Source organism: Hemitrygon akajei, chromosome 10 (genome assembly GCF_048418815.1).
Source record: "Hemitrygon akajei chromosome 10, sHemAka1.3, whole genome shotgun sequence".
Lineage (NCBI taxonomy): Eukaryota > Metazoa > Chordata > Chondrichthyes > Myliobatiformes > Dasyatidae > Hemitrygon > Hemitrygon akajei.
This window is the reverse complement of record NC_133133.1, coordinates 4,600,308-4,622,673: the sequence shown is the minus strand read 5'-3', so window position 1 is coordinate 4,622,673 and position 22,366 is coordinate 4,600,308. Positions and strand designations below refer to the sequence as shown.

At 44.2% G+C, this 22,366-nt stretch overlaps 1 protein-coding gene across 8 annotated transcripts in view; it reads left to right on the top strand.

Moving 5' to 3' along the window:
• Positions 1-2,615: 2,615 nt before the first annotated feature.
• atp11c (ATPase phospholipid transporting 11C) overlaps positions 2,616-22,366 on the top strand; it is a 198,870-nt gene continuing 179,119 nt past the window's right edge. For all 8 annotated transcript variants that reach the window (XM_073057768.1, XM_073057764.1, XM_073057765.1 and 5 more), the window contains exon 1: positions 2,616-2,936. In XM_073057768.1, coding sequence (XP_072913869.1) covers positions 2,910-2,936 — 27 coding nt within the window. In that variant the 5' untranslated portion in view covers positions 2,616-2,909. The remainder of the gene's footprint in view (positions 2,937-22,366) is intronic.

The window sequence follows — 22,366 nt, the reverse complement described above, 5'->3', positions numbered from 1 at the left end:
TTGTTCGGGGCGTCAAGGGATATGGTGAGAAGGCAGGTGTATGGATGGGGTTGCATGGGATCCAGGATCAGCCATGATGAAATGGCAGAGCAGACTAGATGGGGTGAATGGCTAATTCAGCTCCTATGTCTTATGCTGCCCTCCAGTGTTTGCTCGGTGGAAGAACAAGCTGGACCAGGACAATTTACAGTCATGCCACACATGGACTTACGTTATTTTTTTTGTGACTGTACCTTTTGTTTTCCAGACATTGTAACCATATATGCTATTTGCAGTATGCTGTTGATAATGTGTTTTGCACCTTGGCTGGAAGGTTTGGCTATATTCATGTATGTTTGATTGATAATGAAACTTGAAAAATTTGTTTTGCATACTGTTCATACGGACCAATTCATTACAACAGTGCACTGTAATAGTACAAGGAAAAACAACAACAGAGTGCAGAATATAACATTACAGTTATAGAGAAAGTGCATTGCTGGCAGACAATAAGACAAGAGTTGCAAAATGTGGTGGAAATAGACAATAATACATCCAGTTACAGAGAATGCGCAGGTAGACTATCAATTAGTTACTAAATGCAGTTTAAGTAGAGAGTCCTGATGAATACAGGACTGAAGGTGTTATATTTGAATGCATGCAATATACAGAATAAGGTAGATGGACATGTAGCACAATTACAAGTTGGCAGGTATGAGGCCTTGGGCATCACTGAATTGTGGCTGAAAGAAGATTATAGCCGATAGCTTATTGTCCAAGGATACATATTGTATCGAAAGGACAAGCGGGTGGGGTAGCTTTGTTGGTAAAATATGAAATCGAATCATTAGAAATAGGATTGTGGTGGAGAGACTGAAGAAATTGCAAAGGTGAAAAAGACCTTGATGGGACTTATACACAGACCTCCAAACAGTAGTAAGGGTGTGGTCTGCAAGTTAAAAAGGGAGATAGAAAATGCATACAAAAAGGGCAATGTTACAATAGTCCTGCCAAAGGGTTTTGGCCCGAAACATTGACTGTACATTTTTCCACAGATGCTGCCTGGCCTGCTGAGTTCCTCCAGCATTTTGTATGTGTTGCTTGGATTTCAAGATTTTCTCTTGTTTGTGATGTTACAAGTCATTGGAGATTTCAATGTATAGGTAGATTGGGAAAGTCAGGTTGGTGCTGGATCCCAAGAGGGGGAATTTCTAGAATGCTTACAAGATGGCTTTTTAGAGCAGCTCATGGTTGAGCCAACTAATTAGCTATTCTGGATTGGGTGGTGTGCAATGACCAGAATTGATTATAGAGCTTAAGGTAAAGGAACCCTAAAGGGATCAGTGATCGTGATAGAATTCACCCTGCAATTTGAGAAGGTGAAGCTAAAGTCAAACGTATCAGTATGACAGTGGAATAAAGGGAATTACAAAGCCATGAGGGAAGAGCTGGCCCAAAATTGACTGGAAGGGAACATTAGCAGGGACAAAGGCAGAGCGGTAGTGGGAGCAATTCAGAAGGCACAGAATATATACATCCCAAAGAAGAAGTATTCTAAAGGCAGGATGACTGTGTGGTTGACGAGAGAAGTCAAAGCCAACATGAAAGCCAAGAGAAGGCATATATAGAGGAAAAAAAAATTGGAATTTGTAAGATTGGGAACCTTTTAAAATCAACTCAAATGCAACTAAAAAGTCATAAATAATAATTACAGAAAGTGAAGTGCAGGTAGACAGTTTTATCATATCAGTTCATTGATGTAGTTAAGATAGTGTGTGTTGCACAAGGTAAAATTAAGTATAGGCGGCGGAATAAAGTGTTAGAGGAACTGCAGTGCAGGTACAGGTTAATGTGCAAGGTCTGCACTGAGTAATTAGAGTTTATTAAATTGCTTTATTCCTTACATTCTTCACATGCACGCGTAAAAACCTTTACATTGCATCTCCATCTAAAAATGTAATGTGCAATTTATTGTAATTTATAGTAAATAGTATGTACAGCATAGAAATACAATTGTATCAGTGTGAATTAATCAGTCTGATAGCCTGGTGGAAGAAGCTGTCCCGGTGCCTGTAGGTCCTGGCTTTTATGCTGCTGGTAACAGCTGGAAGTTTGTGGTTGGGGTGACTCGGGTCCCCAGTGAGCCTTCGGGCCCTTTTTACGCACCTGTCCTGAATCGTGGGAAGTTCCCATCTACAGATGCGCTGGGCTGCCCACACCACTCTTCACAGAGTCCTGCAATTGAGGGAGGTACAGTTCCAGTGATGCAGCCAGTCAGGATGCTCTCAGTTGTGCCCCTGTAAAAAGTTCTTAGGATTTGCGGACTCATGCCAAACTTCTTCAACTGTCCGTGATCTCACAATCGGGGAGGGATTGTGGTTTGACATACTCCCAATCCCCGGAGTTAGCTCAACCCACCGTCACTGCAGCGGTCTGCAGGCAGGTACCGGTCTCCATGGACAACACCACAAGGAAGGCCACGAAGGCCGGGCCCCGGCTGCGCCTGCGCAGTGCAGGAGAGGGGGCGGGCCGAGCGAAAGGGCGGGAGGAGGAAGGCTGCGCCTATTCGTGTTGGGCTATTGGACTACACTTCCCAGCGGTGACCGCGCGTAACCCATCTGCGTATGCGCAGTGCAGCGCAGCGGACGGGGGCCGAGCGGCGAGGGAAAGGGCGGTCTGGTCGGAGCAGGGAGGAGGCAAGGCGGCGCTCGGTGGCATCGGTCCCTTCCACGACAGGGAGCGGGCGGCCGTCCGGAGAGGAGAAAGTGAGCGGGTGGCGAGCGAACCCGAGCAGCAGCAAAAACAGAACAAAATAAAATTTCCTTGGAGGGCCGCGGAAATGCTGGAGCGCCGACCACTTGTGAGAGGAGCCGCCGTCGCGCTGTCGGATCCTAGCGGCTGAGGAGGGACGAAGTGAGCGCGACCGCGACATGTTCCGCTGCGCGATCAACCGATGGGTAAGTGGCCTTGCATCCATCTCCAATAACACCCGGTGCAGCGCACGGAGTGCCACCCCGAGACAACAACGTGAAACCCACCACCACCACCCCGGGACTGCATGTGAACCAGCCCCCTCCGCTACTCCACCTCCCCGGACAGCGTGGATCCAGCCCACCTCACCCCCGGGACAGCGTGTGAAACCCACCACCACCACCCCGGGACTGCAGGTGAACCACCCCCCTCCACTACTCCACCTCACCTCCCCGGACAGCGTGGATCCAGCCCACTTCACCCCCGAGACGACAACGTGAAACCCACCACCACCACCCCGGGACTGCATGTGAACCACCCCCCTCCACTACTCCACCTCCCCGGACAGCGTGTGAAACCCACCACCACCACCCTGGGACTGCAGGTGAACCACCCCCCTCCACTACTCCACCTCCCCGGACAGCGTGGATCCAGCCCACCTCACCCCCGAGACGACAACGTGAAACCCACCACCACCACCCCGGGACTGCATGTGAACCACCCCCCTCCACTACTCCACCTCACCCCCGGGACAGCGTGGATCCAGCCCACCTCCCCGGACAGCGTGTGAAACCCACCACCACCACCCCGGGACTGCATGTGAACCACCCCCCTCCACTACTCCACCTCCCCGGACAGCGTGGATCCAGCCCACCTCACCCCCGGGACAGCGTGTGAAACCCACCACCACCCCGGGACTGCATGTGAACCACCCCCCTCCACTACTCCACCTCCCCGGACAGCGTAGATCCAGCCCACCTCACCCCCGGGACAGCGTGTGAAACCCACCACCACCCCGGGACTGCATGTGAACCACCCCCCTTCACTACTCCACCTCCCCGGACAGCGTGGATCCAGCCCACCTCACCCCCGAGACGACAACGTGAAACCCACCACCACCACCCCGAGACTGCATGTGAACCACCCCCCTTCACTACTCCACCTCCCCGGACAGCGTGGATCCAGCCCACTTCACCCCCGAGACAACAACGTGAAACCCACCACCACCACCACCCCGGGACTGCATGTGAACCACCCCCCTCCACTACTCCACCTCCCCGGACAGCGTGGATCCAGCCCACCTCACCCCCGAGACAACAACGTGAAACCCACCACCACCACCACCCCGGGACTGCATGTGAACCACCCCCCTTCACTACTCCACCTCCCCGGACAGCGTGGATCCAGCCCACCTCACCCCCGAGACGACAACGTGAAACCCACCACCACCACCCCGAGACTGCATGTGAACCACCCCCCTTCACTACTCCACCTCCCCGGACAGCGTGGATCCAGCCCACCTCACCCCCGAGACGACAACGTGAAACCCACCACCACCACCCCGGGACTGCATGTGAACCACCCCCCTCCACTACTCCACCTCCCCGGACAGCGTGGATCCAGCCCACCTCACCCCCGAGACGACAACGTGAAACCCACCACCACCACCCCGAGACTGCATGTGAACCACCCCCCTCCACTACTCCACCTCCCCGGAACAGCGTGGATCCAGCCCACCTCACCCCCGAGACGACAACGTGAAACCCACCACCACCACCCCGGGACTGCATGTGAACCACCCCCCTCCACTACTCCACCTCCCCGGAACAGCGTGTGAAACCCACCACCACCACCCCGGGACTGCATGTGAACCACCCCCCTCCACTACTCCACCTCCCCGGACAGCGTGTGAAACCCACCACCACCACCCTGGGACTGCAGGTGAACCACCCCCCTCCACTACTCCACCTCCCCGAACAGCGTGGATCCAGCCCACTTCCCCGGACAGCGTGTGAAACCCACCACCACCACCCCGGACAGCGTAGATCCAGCCCACCTCCCCCCCCCCCCCGGGACAATACGTGAAACCCATCCCAGCTCCCCAGGACAATATGTAGATTTCCCCCATCCCACCCCAGGACTGAACGAGAACGTCACCACCCCCATTTCCTGGGTCAGAATGTGAACCCTTCCCAGCCCCTGGAACAGCACTGGAGTTCTCCCCCACCCCCCAAGGCAACACACATAACCCCTCTACCTCCCTCCCCACTCCCCACCTCCACCATAAACAGATTGTTTCCCTATCCCGGATCGCACTCCTTGTCCCCCCTCCCTCCTGGACAGCACACTGTCACTCCTCCCCAGTAATTCATAGTTACCTATGCCAGCACCTGCCCAACGTGTGGACTCATTCAGTTGGTCATGCTTGATATCTTCAGGAAATGCGGGTACACACATTACCCTCTCCTGCTGCAGGAGGCCAGGGACTTCCTCCTCAGGGCAGCCAGGGATGGTGGGGTTACTCAGCCTCTGGGAGGTATTGCCCCGAGGTGTTGTAGCTGGCTGGTTACCTATACCATTTTTAGTGGGCTTCAGACTAGGTTATCCTGATTGCTTCTTCTCGGTCTTGGAACAGGACTTTTAATGTGGTGCTGAACTAACTGATAATCAAATGTCCACTCAACTAGTCCCTTCTATCTACACATCATTCCATTTCCTGCACATTCAGCACCCTCTTAAACACCCGTCTTCGCCTCCACATTGTAAAAAAAAACTTTTGCCCCACCCATCTCCTCGGACCTGACCTCCACTCATTGTAAATGCATGCCCTCTGATATTAGACATCTAAGGTTGTCTGAGGGGTGTGTGACACTTCCTGAAGCTAGATTAGTTTTTGAGTTGTTTCCTCTGCCTATTCTCTGGCAGTTTGGTACAATGTCAGAACCCAGCATGAAGTGTGTGTGTGTGTGTGTGTGTCTGTTTGGGATTCTTCTTGTTGGCATGCACTCAAAGCGGCTCGCTCAAGTGTGCTGACTGAATGTGATCAGTGCTGGAGAGTGGATATCAGTGCTGGAGAGTGGATAGTGTGTTGGGATGGCTCTGCTGTCAATTGATAAGAAGGACTACAGAGATGCTGTAAGTGTAACTCTTCAGCTCTCGGGTGCATGCTGCAGATAGTCTGTGTCTTAGGTATACATAGTTTTAAAGTGAGGTGGAGCAACTTCATTGAGAAGGTAGTGTATATGAGGAACAAGCTGTTTTGTTTGGCTGTATTCTGTATGGCTGAATGACAGTTAAACTTGAATTTGAAGTAGTTGGGGCAGGAATACAAACACCTTTTAAAAGACATTAGGAGTCCAATGTAAATTTATTAACAAAGTACATGTTACCATATACAGCCCTGAGATTCATTTTCTTGTGGGCATTCATAGTAAATACAAGAAACCCAGTGGAATCAATAATATATCCAAACAGGTCAGACAAATAACCAATGTGCAAGGCAACAAACTGCAAAAACAAAAAGAAAGGAGAAAAGATTATGATGAATAAGCAATAAATATCACAATAATTATAAATAAGCATGAGATGAAGAGGGTGAAGGTTGTGGGAACAGTTCAGTGATGAGGTGAATAGTAACTGACACCTTGGTTGGCATGGCTGAGCTGGGTTTCTTTGTTACCTGTCTGACAGCAGTGATCACACTACTTGGCAGATTGTAAACTTTGTACTTGATGTAAGGTCTTGATCTTTGAATGCTCTTTTCCTCTAACAGCCAAAATTTTTGCTGGAGCACTGATGAATTTCATCAATGTATGGTATGTCTTTGCTGAGAGATGGTTCCAAGATATAGAATGTGTTCCACGTTATCCAGGTCACATTGTGGATCGTTGGCATGGGCAGGGTTTTAAAGGTCCTTTTGGGGATGTTTGATGTGCGGCCCATTCACTTGTACATCAGTAGGCAAGTTATTTAGAACTTTTACTCTCAGATCAAACCCAAGTATCATCAGCATATTATAGCTTTGAAGCTGGGAGTGGATGTGATTGAAAAGATTACAGCAGATTTTTGGATATTAAGATAATTTATGGAGAGAGTTGGTGAATGAAAATGGTGTCCAGCTGAAAGATCTATTTATGATCTTGTTGACTGGCAGAGCAGGCCAGTCCAGTCCTCCAAGTAATTTTCTTGTTTCCACTTGCGTTGAGCAATTCGTGTTTAATTTGTATCCTATATAGATCAGCATGTGAGTGGGCAATGGTATCTCTGCTTTGATATGATGGAAATACATTTTTGCCATTGCATGATGATCTGCACAAGTTTCTTTCCGTTTATCTTCATTTTACTCTTCGATTTTGGGCCAAATTTACTTCCACAATAGTTTGCCCCCAATAGTTCTCTTTTTCAAATTTGTTCTGAAGAACTATGTTAGTTGAAACAGGAACAACTTTGTTATATTAGATGTAGATTGAATGCTGAGAGATTGAGTTGGGCATAGTTCTGTGGTTAATGTTGCAACTTGTACTGACTGCAATGTTGTGACACTGATGTGATTCCTTGTAGTTTAAATAATTATTAGTTCAGGGACTAAAGATTAGAACACACCCCACCACTGCAAATTTCATGGATTCTGCTTTTGCTCTCCGGTCACTGTGATGCCCAAGTGCCAGTCATTATTTGACTGCTTGATGTGTTCATGGTGCTTTACATTAATGTGCACAGTTTATGGAAAGATTGATTGATGATCTTGAGGCTTGAGGATTTTTTGATATTTCAAAGCAACTTGCACATTCTTCATAAAATTTGTGCAAGCTTTGTATGGTTTAAAAATAATTGCATTTTATGTCATTGAATATCAGGCAGTAACAACCCTGCTGAGTGCTCAGTATGGCACATTTTTAACGATGGAACTTTTAACTGGCACTAAATTTGGGGCTCTGCGCTAGCATAGCTGTTAGCATGACACTATTACTGTTCAGGGCATTGCAGTACAATTCCAGCACCTTTTGTAAGGAGTTTGTTTCTCCTCCCTGTGTACGTGTGGGTTTCCTCCAGGTGCTCCTGTTTCCTCCCACTGTACAAAGACGTACAGTAGGTTAATTATTCATTGTAAATTGTCCTATGACTAGATAGATACTTCAGTGATCCCAAAGGATATTACAGTGTCACAGTAGCATTACAAGTACACAGATATACAAATATACAAATATTAAAAGAGAAGTAAGAAAGAATAAAAAAAAGTTATCTCAAACTGAAGAGTGGGGGATGGATATCACTTCCCTGGCTATAGATTGACTCATTATAGAGCCTAATGGCTGAAGGTAAGAATGGCCTCATATAGCACTCTTCGGAGCAGGGCAGCTATTTTTAGTCTATTACTAAATGTGCTGCTCTTCAACCAAGGGCATGCAGAGGGTGAGAAACATTGTCCAGAATTGCCAGGGTTTTCCGTAGGGTCCTTTGATCTACCCCAGCTTCCAGTGTGTTTAGTTTGACTCCTATAACAAAGCCAGCCTTTCTAATCAGTTTATTGAGCCTGTTGGTATCATCCGTGTTGATGCCAATGCCCCAGCATATCATTGCATAGAAGATGGTACTGGCAACAACTGGTAAAATGTGAACGAGTGTCCTGCACATTCCAAAGGACTTCAGTCTCCTCAGGAAGTAGAGGTGACTCTGGCCCTTCTCGTACATAGCCTTTGTGTTGGTGCTGCGCTCAAGTCTGTTGTCCAGGTGCACCCCCAAGTACTTGTAGGTCCTCACCATCAGTAGTAACAGGGAGCAGCGCAGGCTTAGTCTCCCTAAAGTCTATCACTGTCTCCTTTGTCCTACTGATGCTGAGCTGTAGATGATTAGGCTTAGGTTAAATAGGTGGGCTGTTTGGCCAAAGGGGCCTGTGCCATGCAATATTTTGAAATAATTAGATAAATTAATCAGAATTCGATGAGATTAATTTCAGTGTAGTTAGAATTTGTGTGATTTTGTAGATTGCACCCATAGGGATAATTTACTATCAATGTTCATGCTCCTTTAGATTTGTTTTCCACATGGGGGGGGGGGGTTGAAATGGGCAGCCTGTTAGTCAGGAGAAGTTGATCATCTATCTGTGGTTCAGGAGCTCCTGTGGTCAGGCAGGTTGTAGATCTGTAATACAGATCGGTATTAATTAACTAATTTTAATTAAAACCTGTAGTTAATTAACCGTTGCAAATTCTGTGACCTCACCTGACAGTGTTTTCTAATTGCAGAACTGCAGTTCCTGGACCTCTATCTATATAGTCTGAGAATGTCCATTTTAAAAGAACATTTCTGCTCAGAGAATGATGATCAGTGAGCGATTTCTGTGGTTGGGCATTTTCTGTAGCCTGCTGGATGTGCCAAAGATGCTGGATATGAGAGTTTGGCTCTTATTATAATCACAAGATATTTTACATATACTTGAAATAGTAAGTTAGCAGGTCAGACAGCATCTATGGAGGTGAATAAACAGTTGATGTTTTGGGCGAGAACCTTCATCAGGACTCCTATTAAATGTCTGCTGTCACTTTGTATATGGTTGGAGAAACATTTGATAAATTGATTGAGATTCCAAAGCCAGTGTGCAGCACTTTAGGAGAGGGAGTTAATTATCAAAAGTATTTCCACTGATTTGTGCCAAGCACCAGATTTGGTGGTGTGGTTCATTGTCTGTGAATGTAGTAACCCAGGTGAAATGGAAGAGGGTCTAAGGTGAACGACTAACTGGTATGAGAGCAATGCTTGCAGTATAAATCCAGACTCCACTGAAGACTTTTGACACCCTAAGAATTCAGTGCTAGTTAGATGATTTAATCTTTGATCAAGGAAAGTGTAATATGTGTAAACTTTGTGGCAATTCGTAGAAAAATAGAACATAGAACTGAACAGGATCAGTGAAACAGACAAACTCATCTGTCTTTTCTGTGCTAGTTTCAGAATAGATAGTTGGGCAATGCAAGTCACAACATGCACTAATATGTTTATCTTCCAAAGCCACAAAGTATCAGTAACACACATAAAATACTGGAGGAACTCAGCAGGTCAGGCAGCATCTATAGAGATGAATAAACATACCCTTTGTTGGGCTGAGACCCTTCCATCCAGATGAAATGTCGATTGTTTATTCCTCTCTATAGATAGCGTACATCCCAAGGTTTTGAAAGAGGTGGCTGAAAAGATTGTGGAAGCATTAGTAATGATCTGTCAATAATCACTAGATTTTGGAAAAGTTGCGGAAGATTGAAAAATTGCAAATGTCACTCCACTCATCAAGAAGGAAGAGAGGCAGGAGAAAGGAAACTATAGGCCAGTTAGTCTGACCTCTGGGAAGATGTTAAAGTCGAAAGGGTGTGGTTTTGGGGTACTTGGAGGCACATGATAAAATAAGCTGTAGTCAATAGACAATAGGTGCAGGAGTAGGCCATTCAGCCCTTCGAGCCAGCACCGCCATTCACTGTGATCATGGCTGATCATCCACAATCAGTACCCCGTTCCTGCCTTCTCCCCATATCCCTTGACTCCGCTATCTTTAAGAGCTCTATCTAGCTCTTTCTTGAATGCATCCAGAAAATTGGCCTCCACTGCCTTCTGAGGCAGAGCATGGATTCATAGTCAGCATGGTTTCCTTGAGGGAAAATCTTGCTTGATCAATCTGTTGGAATTCTTTGGAGAAATGACAAGCAGGACAAACATAGGAGAATCTTTTGATGCTGTGTAATTAGATTTTCAGTAGGCCTTTGATAAGGGGCCACACATGAGACTGCTTAACAAGCTGAGCCATGGTATTACAGATAGGATTCTAACTTGGATAAAGCATTGGCTGATTGGCAGGAGGCAAAGAGTGGGAATAAAGGGAGCCTTTTCTGGCTGGCTGCTGGTGACCCAGGGTGTTCCACATCGGTCTGTATTAGGACCACATCTTTTTTTCACATTATATGTCAATTATTTGGATGACTAAATTGATGGCTTTGTTGCAAAGTTTGTAAACAACACAAATATAGGTAGAGGGACAGGTAGCTTTGAAGAAATAGGGAGTCTACAGAAGGTCTTGGACAATTAGGAGAATGGGCAAATGAGTGGCAGATGGAATACGGTGCTGGGAAGTGTAGGATCATGTACTTTGGTAGAAGAAATGAAAGGGTTGACTATTTTCTAAATAGAGAGAAAAGACAAAACTGAGGCAAAGGGACTTGGGAGTTCTTGTGCAGGATTCCCTAAAGGTTAATTTGCAGGTTGTGTCTGAGAGGAAGGCAAATGCGATGCTAGCATTCATTTCATGAGGACCAGTGTATAAAAGGAAGGATATAATATTGAGACTACATAAAACACTGTTGAGGCCTCACTTGGTTAATTCTGATCCTGGAAAGGATTTGCTGAAACTGGAGAAGATTCAAAGGAAGTTCACAAAAATGCTTCCAGGTTTGGATGGCCTGTCATGAAGACTGTTTATTGGCTCTAAGCCTGTGTTCACTGGAATTCAGAAGAATTGAGAGGTGACCTAATTGAAATCTCTTGATAGGGTGGTTGTGGAGAGGATGTTTCCTTCGGTGGGAGAGTCTAAGACCAGAGGAACGGCCTCAAAATAGAGGGGTGTCCGTTTAGAACAGAAATGAGGAATTCCTTTAGCCAAGGAATGGATCTGTGGAATTCATTGCCACAGGCAGCTGTGGAAGCCAGGTCTTTATGTATATTTAAGGCAGAGGTAGGTTACCGGGGTGGGGGGATACCGGAGATTGAGGCTGAGAGGAAAAATGGATCAGCCGTGGTGGAGCAGAATCGATGGGCCAGCTGGCCTAATTTTGCTCCTATATCTTATGGTTTTATATGCCAGTGATATTAAACCTGACTCTGATTGTAATGAATTGATCTGTATGAACAGTATGCAAGCCATTTTTTCCCTGTATTGTTTGCCTATTTAAAATTACTTGTGTTGTATAATTCCACAAACTTCTCCTCCCGAATATTCAGGCAAGTCTGGTTTTATCTTCTTTCTTACCCTGAAAATGTTGAGCTATTTTCTTTGCCATCTCTAATTTTATCCAATCAATTGTCACAGTCTCAGCTTGTTCTCTGCTTGTCAGTGGATATCCTAGGAAGTTTTCTTAATATAAACCAAATTGGACTTCTTTCACTTCCTCAGCTGAGCCTCTACCTTTATGTTTGATGCTGAATGAACTTCCTTTTCTCTCAACACAATGGATGGGGTCAAATAATTCCACTTGAAACTTTCAGTATATTGAAAATGTGGTCTGCCTCTAGCCTCCCTCTATTGTAAATAATTATCATTGTAAAGGGATGCTCTTTCGTTCTGAGGAGTTATTAATGAATGTGAGTATGGTTGATGAACTGCACTTGCTGGTGATGGGAGATTCTATCCAAGCTAGTTTGCAGCCAACCAAGCAATGGTAAATCTTTAGGCTCTAGTATGACTGTTTAGGTGCAGGAACTTGATTGACATTAGGAGTGACTCAGCTTAGGAAGATTACTAACATTTGCATCATAACCAAGATTAGGCCAAAAAGTGGATTTGTCCTGATGAAGGGTACCGACTCGAGTGTTGACAGTTTATTCATTTCCATAGATGCTGCTCGACCTGCTGAATTCCTCCAGTGTTTTGTGTTTTGAAGAGGAATTATCTTGTTAGTTTGTCTTTCAGAATTGAGCTATTATGTATTAAGCCGACCAATATTAACATATTGCAGTGATCTTGTTTTTTGCTGTGGTTAATAGTCGGCAGTGTGAGGATTTTGAGACCACAGGAAGGGAACTATAATTAGGAAGTAAGCTACATTGTTAAACTATAGATATCCTCTCTTTGTTCATGTAACTTGCTCAGTTGCCTGTGTTTATTGTTGAAAGTTCAGTAATCAGAATGTATCTAAAGCTAAAAATTAATTCATTGTTTTTCTCTCCGGTTTCATAGATTTGCAAACTGGGTGTTTCAATAGTTTGTGTGTGTTTGTGTACCTAGGACAATTCAAGCTGGAGGAACAAAGGAGCAAGAGTTTTCATGAGTTTAGGGACATTGTAAATAAGACCATAAGACATGGGCCAGATGGCCTAATTCTACTCCTATGGAGTCTGCTCTGCCATTCAATCATGGCTGATCCTTTTTTTCCTCCTCCTCAACCCCAGTTCCCGGCCTTCTCCCCATAACCTTTGATGCCATGTGCAATCAAGAACCTATCAATCTCTGCCTTAAATACATCCACCAACCTGGCCTTCACAACTGCATGTGGCAACAAATTCCACAAATTCACCACCCTTTGGCTAAAGAAATGTCTCTGCATCTCTGTTTTGAAAGGCCGCCCCTCTGTCCTGAGGCTGTGTCCTCTTCTTAAACTCTCCCACCATGGGAAACATCCTTTCCACATCTACTCTGTCTAGGCCTTTTAACATTTGAAAGGTTTCACTGACATCCCCCCTCATCCTTCTGAATTCCAGCGGGTACAGACCTACAGCCATCAAATGTTCCTCATAGGATAACCATTTCAGGTCCCTGGAATGGTTCCATTCCTGGAATCATCCTTATGAACCTCCTCTGGGTCCTCTCCAATGCCAGCACATCTCTTCTAAGATGAGAGGCCCAAAACTGTTCACAATATCAAGGTGAGGCCTCACCAGTGCCCTATAAACCTCAGCATCACATCCTTGCTCCCCTTTCAGGGGAGTGGGGATGACTGGAAAAATTGGATCAACCCATGATTGAATGGCAGAACAGATTTGATGGGCGGAATGGTTTACTTCTGCTTCTATATTTTATGGTCTTATAGACCTCTTGAAACGAATGCTAACATGGCATTTGCCTTCCTCACCACCGACTCAAACTGCAAGTTAACCTTTAGGGTGTTCTGCACAAAGACTCCCAAGTCCCTCTGCATCTCAGATGCTTTGATTTTCTCCCTGTTTAGAAAATAGTCCGCACATCTATTTCTACTACCAAAGTGCATGACCATACATTTTCCAGCATTGTATTTCATTTGCCACTTTCTTGCCCATTCTCTTAACCTGTCTAAGTCCTGTATCCTATCTGTTTCCTCAACACTACCTGCCCCTCCTCCAATCTTCATATCATCTACAAACTTAGCAAAAAAGCCATCGTCTAAATCATTTATATAGAGCATAAAAGGAAGTGGTCCCAACATCGACCCCTGTGGAATGCCACTAGTCACTGGCAGCCAACCAGAAAAGGATCCTTTTTTCCCCACTTATTGCCTCCTACCAATCAGCCAATGCTCTAACCATGTTAGAAACCTTCCTGTGATATCATGGGTTCATAACTTGGTAAGCAGCCTCATGTGTGGCACCTTGTCAAAAGCCTTCTGAAAGTTCAAATATACAACATCCACTGAACCCCCTTTATCTATCCTACTTGTAATCTCCTCAAAGAATTCCAACAGGTTCGTCAGGCAGGATTTTCCCTGAAGGAAACTATGCTGACCACACTGTGTAATGCTATGTTAGAGACCACTACTCCCTAGACTAATCTCTGTCCATTGGACAGAGGCATGTACCAACAAGAAAACGACAATCTGCTACATTGGAAACAATTGTGGTCAACTGAAGATCATTTTGAAGTGTCTGAAATCGGTCAGTGGGTTTTGGGCTGAGTCACAGGCTTTAAGCAATGACGATTAAGCTGAGACAATTGGGGTTGGGCGACTAGAGCAGCCAGGCTGCTTAGACGATTGGGGGTGGTAGAATGGAGAGCAGTCTTGAAGAGCTAAACTTTCTGCATATTGGTAACATTTTCTGTATGGTAACACTCTTCACCTGCCTCTATCTGCAGCTGGATCTCTGACTTCTGGACCAACAGACTGTAATCTGTAATGTTAGGCAGAAACACCTCTGCCTCTATATTTTAAGCACTAATGCCCCACAAGGTTGCATCCTCAGCCCCGTACTCTGCTCCCTGTACACTCACGCCTACGTGGTCAGATTTTACTCCACTTTCATTTACAAGTTTGATGATGATATCACCATATTGGGTTGTATCTGAAATAACATTGAGATAGTGCCCAGTGACATTGTGTCCTGCCAACAGCCTTTCCTTCAATGTCTTCAAAACAAAAGAACTGGTCATTAACTTGGGAAAAGGGTCAGCGTATATGGTGCTGTCAGAATCAATGTTATTAAACGTGAGAAGATTGAGAGCTTTAAGTTCTTCAGAGTGATCATCACCAATTGCCTATCCTGGTCTAGCATGTTGATGTTGTGACCAAGAAAACACGCCAATGCTTCTAGATCCTCAGGAGGCTAAAAAACTTGGCATATCCTCCAACCCTTACCAATTTTTATCAGTGGACCATAGAAAGCATTCTGTCTGGATGCATAACGGTTCAGTGCATGCAAGTGCTCTGCACAGTCACAAGAAACTGCAGAGTTGTAGACAGAACTTAAGAAATCACAACAACCAGTCTCCCTTCCATGAACTCTGTTCATCTCCCTGCTTCAGTAAAGCAGCAGGTGTGATCACACACCACACCCACCCCAAACATTCTCCCTTCGCCACCCTTCCATTGGGCAGAAGATACAAAAGCCTGAATGTGCATACCACTAGGCCCAAGGAGAAATTCTGTCCAGCTGTTACCATGCTGTAGAACTGACCTTTTGCAATAATACAGACTCACATGACCTCACAATATGCCTTGTTATAGTTTCGCACTTCACCAGTTACCTGCACTACACATTTTCGGAAGATTTTACTCTTTATTCTGCATTGTTATTGTTTTACCTTGTTCTAGCTCTGTGCATTATGTAATGATTTGATCTGTATGAAGAAGACAAACTTTTCACTATCTTGGCACATGTGATAATCATAAACCAATACCAATATTGAGGGAACAATGAACTGACACCTGGGGAAGAGACTGGTGGAAATGGGTGGGCAGTGACTGTCAATTGAAAAGTGAAAGAACTATGCAGAAATGATATATAGAAGGAGGAAGAGGATTTTTTTTTAGGAGTGGCACAAAAATGATGGGCAAAAATAAACAGGAAGTAGATCACATTGGAGGAGTGCAAAATTGTCTTATAACTTGGCATTTGACCAAGACCAGGTTTTGACAAGAATGTGTGTCAGCCAGGTTAAAAGAATTTGCACATATCTCTTAAATTTGTATATATGTCCTGAATAAAGTGTCTTGACCCTAAAGTATGATTGTTCTTTTTTCCTGTATGGATGCTGCCCAATCCACAGAGTTCCTCTAGCATTTTGTTTGCTATTGCATATATCTATCTTCCATGTACTCTGTCTTGAGGATCTGTCAAACAACTAACTCAAGCTCTTATTTGCTGGCAGGTAGGTGCACAGTTGAGATGTTTGCTTGGTATCCTATACTGCTCCTTTGTTAGGTCATTCTTGTTGCACTATTCAGTGTATCAAGGCGGTTGAAGTTGGTCAAGAGATCCATGGTTAATTATTCTAGATGCATTCATTCAATTAGTAGATGTTTCATTAATTTCTTTGGAGCATTGACAGATTAATGGAAGGTCCAAAAGAGAAATTGGTTGATATGACTTGCGTTTCAGAAAATTATTATATCCATGACTTTGATTATCATTATAAAGTTTGACACATTAGAACGTATTTCTTTATTTATTTGGAGATGGAGTACAGTGCGGGCCCTTCTGGCCCAACAAACCACACCTCCCAGCAACCTACACATTCAACCCATGCCAAATCACAGGACAATTTACAATGACCAATTAACCAAATAACTGGTACACATTTGGACTGTGGGAGGAAACCAGAGGCAATCCTTATGGTTCACAGGGAGAACCTCCAAACTACTTGCATGTGGCAAGGAATTGAATCCAGATCACTGGTGGTGTAAACTATTCAATAGGTTTGACAATTGCCTTCCTATTCACACCCCCCTCAACACACCGGTCCAGGTGCTGAGACACCTAGTGCTCCCTCAGCACCAATGCCTCCCCTCTCTCCTCTAGTTCAATACATGGATGAACAACACAAGCTACACCTGTCTACATCCCCTCCTTGCCCTGCACTTACCTTCCACACACCAGCTACCATTGTCTCGAGCTTCACCTTCCCCAGACCCCACCTTCCAACTCCCCAGTCATCATGGACTCACCTTCACTACTGAGCTCTAGGGAAACTCAGACACAGCAAACCATTGTGACAGGATAGTGTGAACCCCGAGGTTCTGAAGGAGTGTGTGCTGGCCAGCTTTGTGGAGTTCTCCAGTGCATTTTCAATTTGCATCTCAGCTTGGAAGGGGTCCCGACTGCGTGGAAAACATTGTGGTTTCTGTACCCAAGAAGGGCCAATCAGAAGTCTTGAATGACTGCATCCAGTGACCCTAACGTAATAAATCATGAAGACCCTAGAGAGACTGGTCCTGGCACAGCTCTAACCCCTGATCAGATCAGCCCTCAATCCCCTGCAGTTTACCTGCCAGGAGTACATTGGAGTCGATGATTCTGTCATCTGCTTGCTGAACAGAAGCTACTTCTATTTAGATAAGACCATAAGATGTAGGAGCAGAATTCAGCCATCTGGCCCATTGAATCTGCTCCGCCATTGAATCAAGGCTGATCCTTTTTTATCTTCTCCTCAACCTCAGTTCCTGGCGTTCTCCCCATAACCTTTGATGCTATGTCCAATCAAAAACCTATCAGTCTCTGCCTTAAATCCACTCAACAACCTGTCCTCCACAGCTGCATGTAGTAACAAATTCCACAAATTCACCACTCTTTGGCAAAATAAATTTCTCTGCAACCCGGTTTAAAAAGTGCCCCTCTATCCTGAGGGTATGGACTCTTGTCCTAGAGCATGGGAAACATCCTTTCCACTTCTATTCTGTCTAGTCCTTTCAACATTTGAAAGGTTTCAATGAAATCCCCCCCCCCCCATCCTTCTGAATTCCAGCGAGTACAGACCCAGAGCCATTAAAAGTTCCTCGTATGATAACCCTTTCATTTCTGGAATCATCCTAATGAACCTTCTCTGGTCCCTCACCGATGCCAGCACATCTTTTCTAAGATGAGGGGCCCAAAACTGTTCACAATATCAAGGTGAGGCCTCATCAGTACCTTATAAAGCCTCAGTATCAGATCCCCGCTTTTGTATTCTGGACCTCTTGAAATGAATGCTAACATGGCATTGGCCTTCCTCACCACTGACTCAAGCTGCAAGTTAACCTTCAGCGTGTTCTGCACAAGGACTCCCAGATCCCCCTACATCTCAGATTCCTGGATTTTCTCCATTTAGAAAGTAATCTATACCTTCATTTCTACTATGGAATTGCATGACCATGCATTTTCCAACATTGTATTTCATTTGCCGCTTTCTTGCCCATTCTCCTAATCTGTCTAAGTCCTTCTGCAGCCTACCTGTTTCCTCAACATTACCTGCCCCTCCACCAATCTTTGTGTCATCTGTAAATTTGTCAACAAACCATCAACTAAATCATTTATATACAGCATAAAAGTCCTAACGTCGACCCCTGTGGAATGCCACTAGTCACTGGCAGCCAACCAGAATAGGATCCTTTTATTCCCACTCACTGCCTATCAGCCAATGTTCTGACCATGTTAGTAACTTTCCTGTAATACCATGGTCTCTGAACTTGGTAAGCAGCCCCATGTGTGGCACCTTGTCAAGGGCCTTCTGAAAGTTCAGATATACAACATCTGCTGCATCTTCTTTATCTATCCTACTTGTAATCTCCTCAAACAATTCCAACAGGTTCATCGAGCAGGATTTTCCACGAAGAAAACCATGATGACTTTGTACTATCTTGTCTTATGTCACCAAGTACTTCATCACCTCATCCTTAACAATTGACTCCAACATCTTCCCAACCACTGAAATTGGGCCAACTGGTCTATAATTTCCTTTCTGCTGCCTTCTTCCTTTCTTAAAGAGTGGAGTAACATTTTTAATTTTCCAGTCCTCTGGCACTGTGCCAGAGTCCAATGATTTTTGAAAGGTTATTTCTAATGCCACCACAGTCTGTTAACACTACCTTTTTAAGCACCCTAGGGTGGAGTTCTTCTGGTCTGGGTGACTTATGTACTTTTAAGTCTTACAGCTTTTTGAGCACCTTCTCTCTTGTAATAGTAACTGCTCCCATTTCTCTTCCTTTACAACTACAACATCAGGCACACTGCTAGTGTCTTCCACAGTGAAGACTGACACAAAATACTCATTTAGTTCATCAGCCATCTCCTTGTCCCCCTCTATTTCTCCTGCCTCATTTCCTACATCCACTCTCATTTTTCTTTTATTTTTAACATTATTAAAAAAACATTTACTATCCACTTCAATATTATTTGCTATTTTGCTTTCATATTTCATCATTTCCCTTCTAATGATGTTTTTAGTTGCTCTCTGTAGATTTTTAAAACATTCCCAATCCTCTGTCTTCCCACTAATTTTTGCTTTGTTGTATGAGCTTTCGTTTGCTTTTCAATAGCTTTGATTTTCCTTGTCAGCCACAATTGTACTATTTTACCATTTGAGTATTTCTTCATTTTTGGAATACATATGTCCTACACATTCTTCATTTTCCCCAGAACACACGTCATTGCTGCTCTGCCTACATCCCTGCCAGCAGCTCCTTAAAATTTACTTTGGCCTTACATAAGAGTGAACTTTTCCCAATTAATAAAGAAGCACAAGAACTAACATTTCGTGATCTCCCTTTTAAAGTAGTCCATAATCAATTTACTTATCTTGGAATTACAGTCACAAGGAAGTTTTAAGATTTCTTTTGTGAAAACTTTGCCAATCTTTCATATACTATAAAACAGAGTCTGGTACAATGGTCACGTCTATCTATGTCTTTGGTAGGTTGTATCAATGTTGTTAAAACGTATGTTCTCCCCAAATTTTTATACTTATTTCAATCTATCCCAATTTTTATTCCTAAATCTTTTTTTGATTCCTCAGACTCTATTATTTTGTCATATCTGTGGAAGAATAAGTGCTCTAGAATTAATAAAATTCATCTCCAAAAATCTAAAAAAGAGGGTGGCATGGCTTTACCTAACTTTCGTTTATATTATTGGGCAGCTAATATACGTTGTGCTACCTTTTGGTCTTTCTTCCACGGCCAACCCGAGTGCCCTAATTGGGTGGCAATGGAGTTGAGCTCCACTAAAGAATTATCTAGCTCTGCACTTCTTGGCTCTGCACTCCCTAGTAGTCTGTCCAGATTAATAGCTAATCCTCTTGTTAGACACACTTTGCGTATATGGGCTCAGTTTAGGAAACACTATGGTTTCCATGGTTTTTCCGTTTCCAGCCCTGTCGCACATAATCACCTTTTTTTTACCTACTACGTACGATTCAGCATTCCATGTTTGGTATAGGAAGGGCATTAGACATTTTGAAGATCTTTTCATTGATAATCGCTTCGCTTCTTTTCAGCAGCTCTCTGTTAAGTTCAATCTGCCCAATGCTCATTTTTTTTAGATATCTCCAAATTAGACACTTTATTGCTCCTTTAACTCCTAACTTTCCTGAAATGACTGTGAAAATTGCTATGGACTTATTTCTTTCCATTAATCCACTAGGTAAAGGTTTAATATCAATTATTCGAGATAAATTAGCAGCCTTATGACGGGCCCCTGTGGATAAAATTAAAATGGCCTGGGAGCAGGATTTAAATACCTCCTTATCCGATGAGAGCTGGGACTCGATTCTCAAATCGGTTAACTCAACCTCTCTTTGTGCTCGCCATTGCCTTTTACAGTTTAAGATTGTTCATAGAGCCCATATGTCTAAATCTAAACTATCTCGATTCTACCCTAACATTAGTCCGCTCTGTGATAAATGCAAGAGGGGCGTGGCATCTCTCATCCATATGTACTGGTTCTGTCCTAGCTTGGAGAAATTTTTGGAAAGATGTCTTCACTATGTTATTGTGTATTCTGAATCAGCACCTAGAAACCAAACCCCGTAATTGCTTTGTTCGGTTTCTGGGGCGAGACAGATTTACGTCTGAGTCCGACCAAATGCCGAATATTATCCTTTGCCTCTCTCCTGACTAGACGCTTGATCCTCCTTAGATGGAGAGATGTTGCCCCGCCCACTCATGCGCAATGGCTTAACGACATCATGGCCTGCTTGGACCTCGAAAAAATTCATTATTCAGTTCTCAATTCGGATCTAAAGTTCCATAAGGTCTGGGGACCTTTTATCGAGTACTTTCATAACCTTCCTCTTGACTAGGGTTTTTTTTTCTTTTCAGTCCCTTGCTTTCAGCTCCCTTTTTTTTCTGCTAGTAGGCATTATTATCCTCTGTTGCTAAATGTATTCACAGTCTGGGAGTTTGATTGTCCTGATTTATACTCTATATTGTGTTGTGGTTGGTCTGGAGTTGTTTTTTTTTTGTGTTGTGGGGCTTGGAGAGGATACTAAGTTTACTTGTCTTCAATTTAGGTGCTTTTTTGTCAAATTCTCTTCCTTTGTAGCATATTGTCATTGTATGCTTAATTTTGCACTGTATTAATGTTCCTCATTGGGATTTGGGGTTTTTAATTTGTAAAATGTATAGAAAAACTAATAAAAAAAATAATTTAAAAAAGATAAAATAAATTTACTTTGGCCAACTCCCCTCTCATACCACTGTAATTTTCCTTACTCCACTGAAATACTGCAACATCAGACTTCTTCCCTATCAAATTTCAAGTTGAAGACAATCCCTGACTCTCCTGGATAGTAAAAGAATAGCAAAGGTATTACCCGGGCAGAGGAATTAATGCTGGCCAGGCGTTCCTTGTTCCTTGTGCTCCCGATTCACTCTCCACGTGCTTCACGCAGGGTTCTTCTCGCTTGTATCTGCGATGGTTATTCTTCGAAGTTACCGCCACCGGCACACACAAAGCATCCACTTTTATGTCCATTTCTTATCAATTCAAATGTCACATTCCCGTGTCATTGGCCGCAGGTCATGTGTCTGGCATTTAACACCTGGTCATTGGCTCTGGTCCAAGCCAGCATCCATCTATTATCCTCTCCCCATCAAGGGACAGTTGCTGACTCATGGCTCTTTGTTCTCAGTCAGCAATGAGCTTGAATCAAACTAGGCATTCACAATTCTGCATGTTATAGCCAACCAAAGAACACCTCACAAATAACTCCTTATTTGGAAATGACCTCCAGTCCAGCAGATTACCTGAAGAGTCTTTGTGTCTTCTTTAAAACACCAATCAAGCCCAGCATGTCAAGCTGACAAAATGAAGAATAGAGTGCCTTTACAAAATGGCAGCCTCCATCCCCCAAGCACACGGCAAGAACAAAGACCGCTTCCACTGTCCTTGATTCATTTGAATTCACTGATTTGAAGATTGTCATTCTTTCTGGCGAACAACACCCAGTCCAGGATAGCTGATCCCCCCCAGTAGGCTCAATGACAAACTGCTCTAAAAATCTACCTCTTAGGTATTCAACAAACTCGCCCTCTGGAGATCCATTACCAACCTGATTTTCCTAATCGACCTGCATGTTAAAATCTCCCATGACTACCGTAACATTGCCCTTTTGATTTGCCTTTTCTATTTCTTGTTGCAACCTGTGGTCTACATCCCAGCTACTGTTGGGAGGCCTGTATATAACTGCCATCAATGTCCTTTTATCCTTACAATTTCT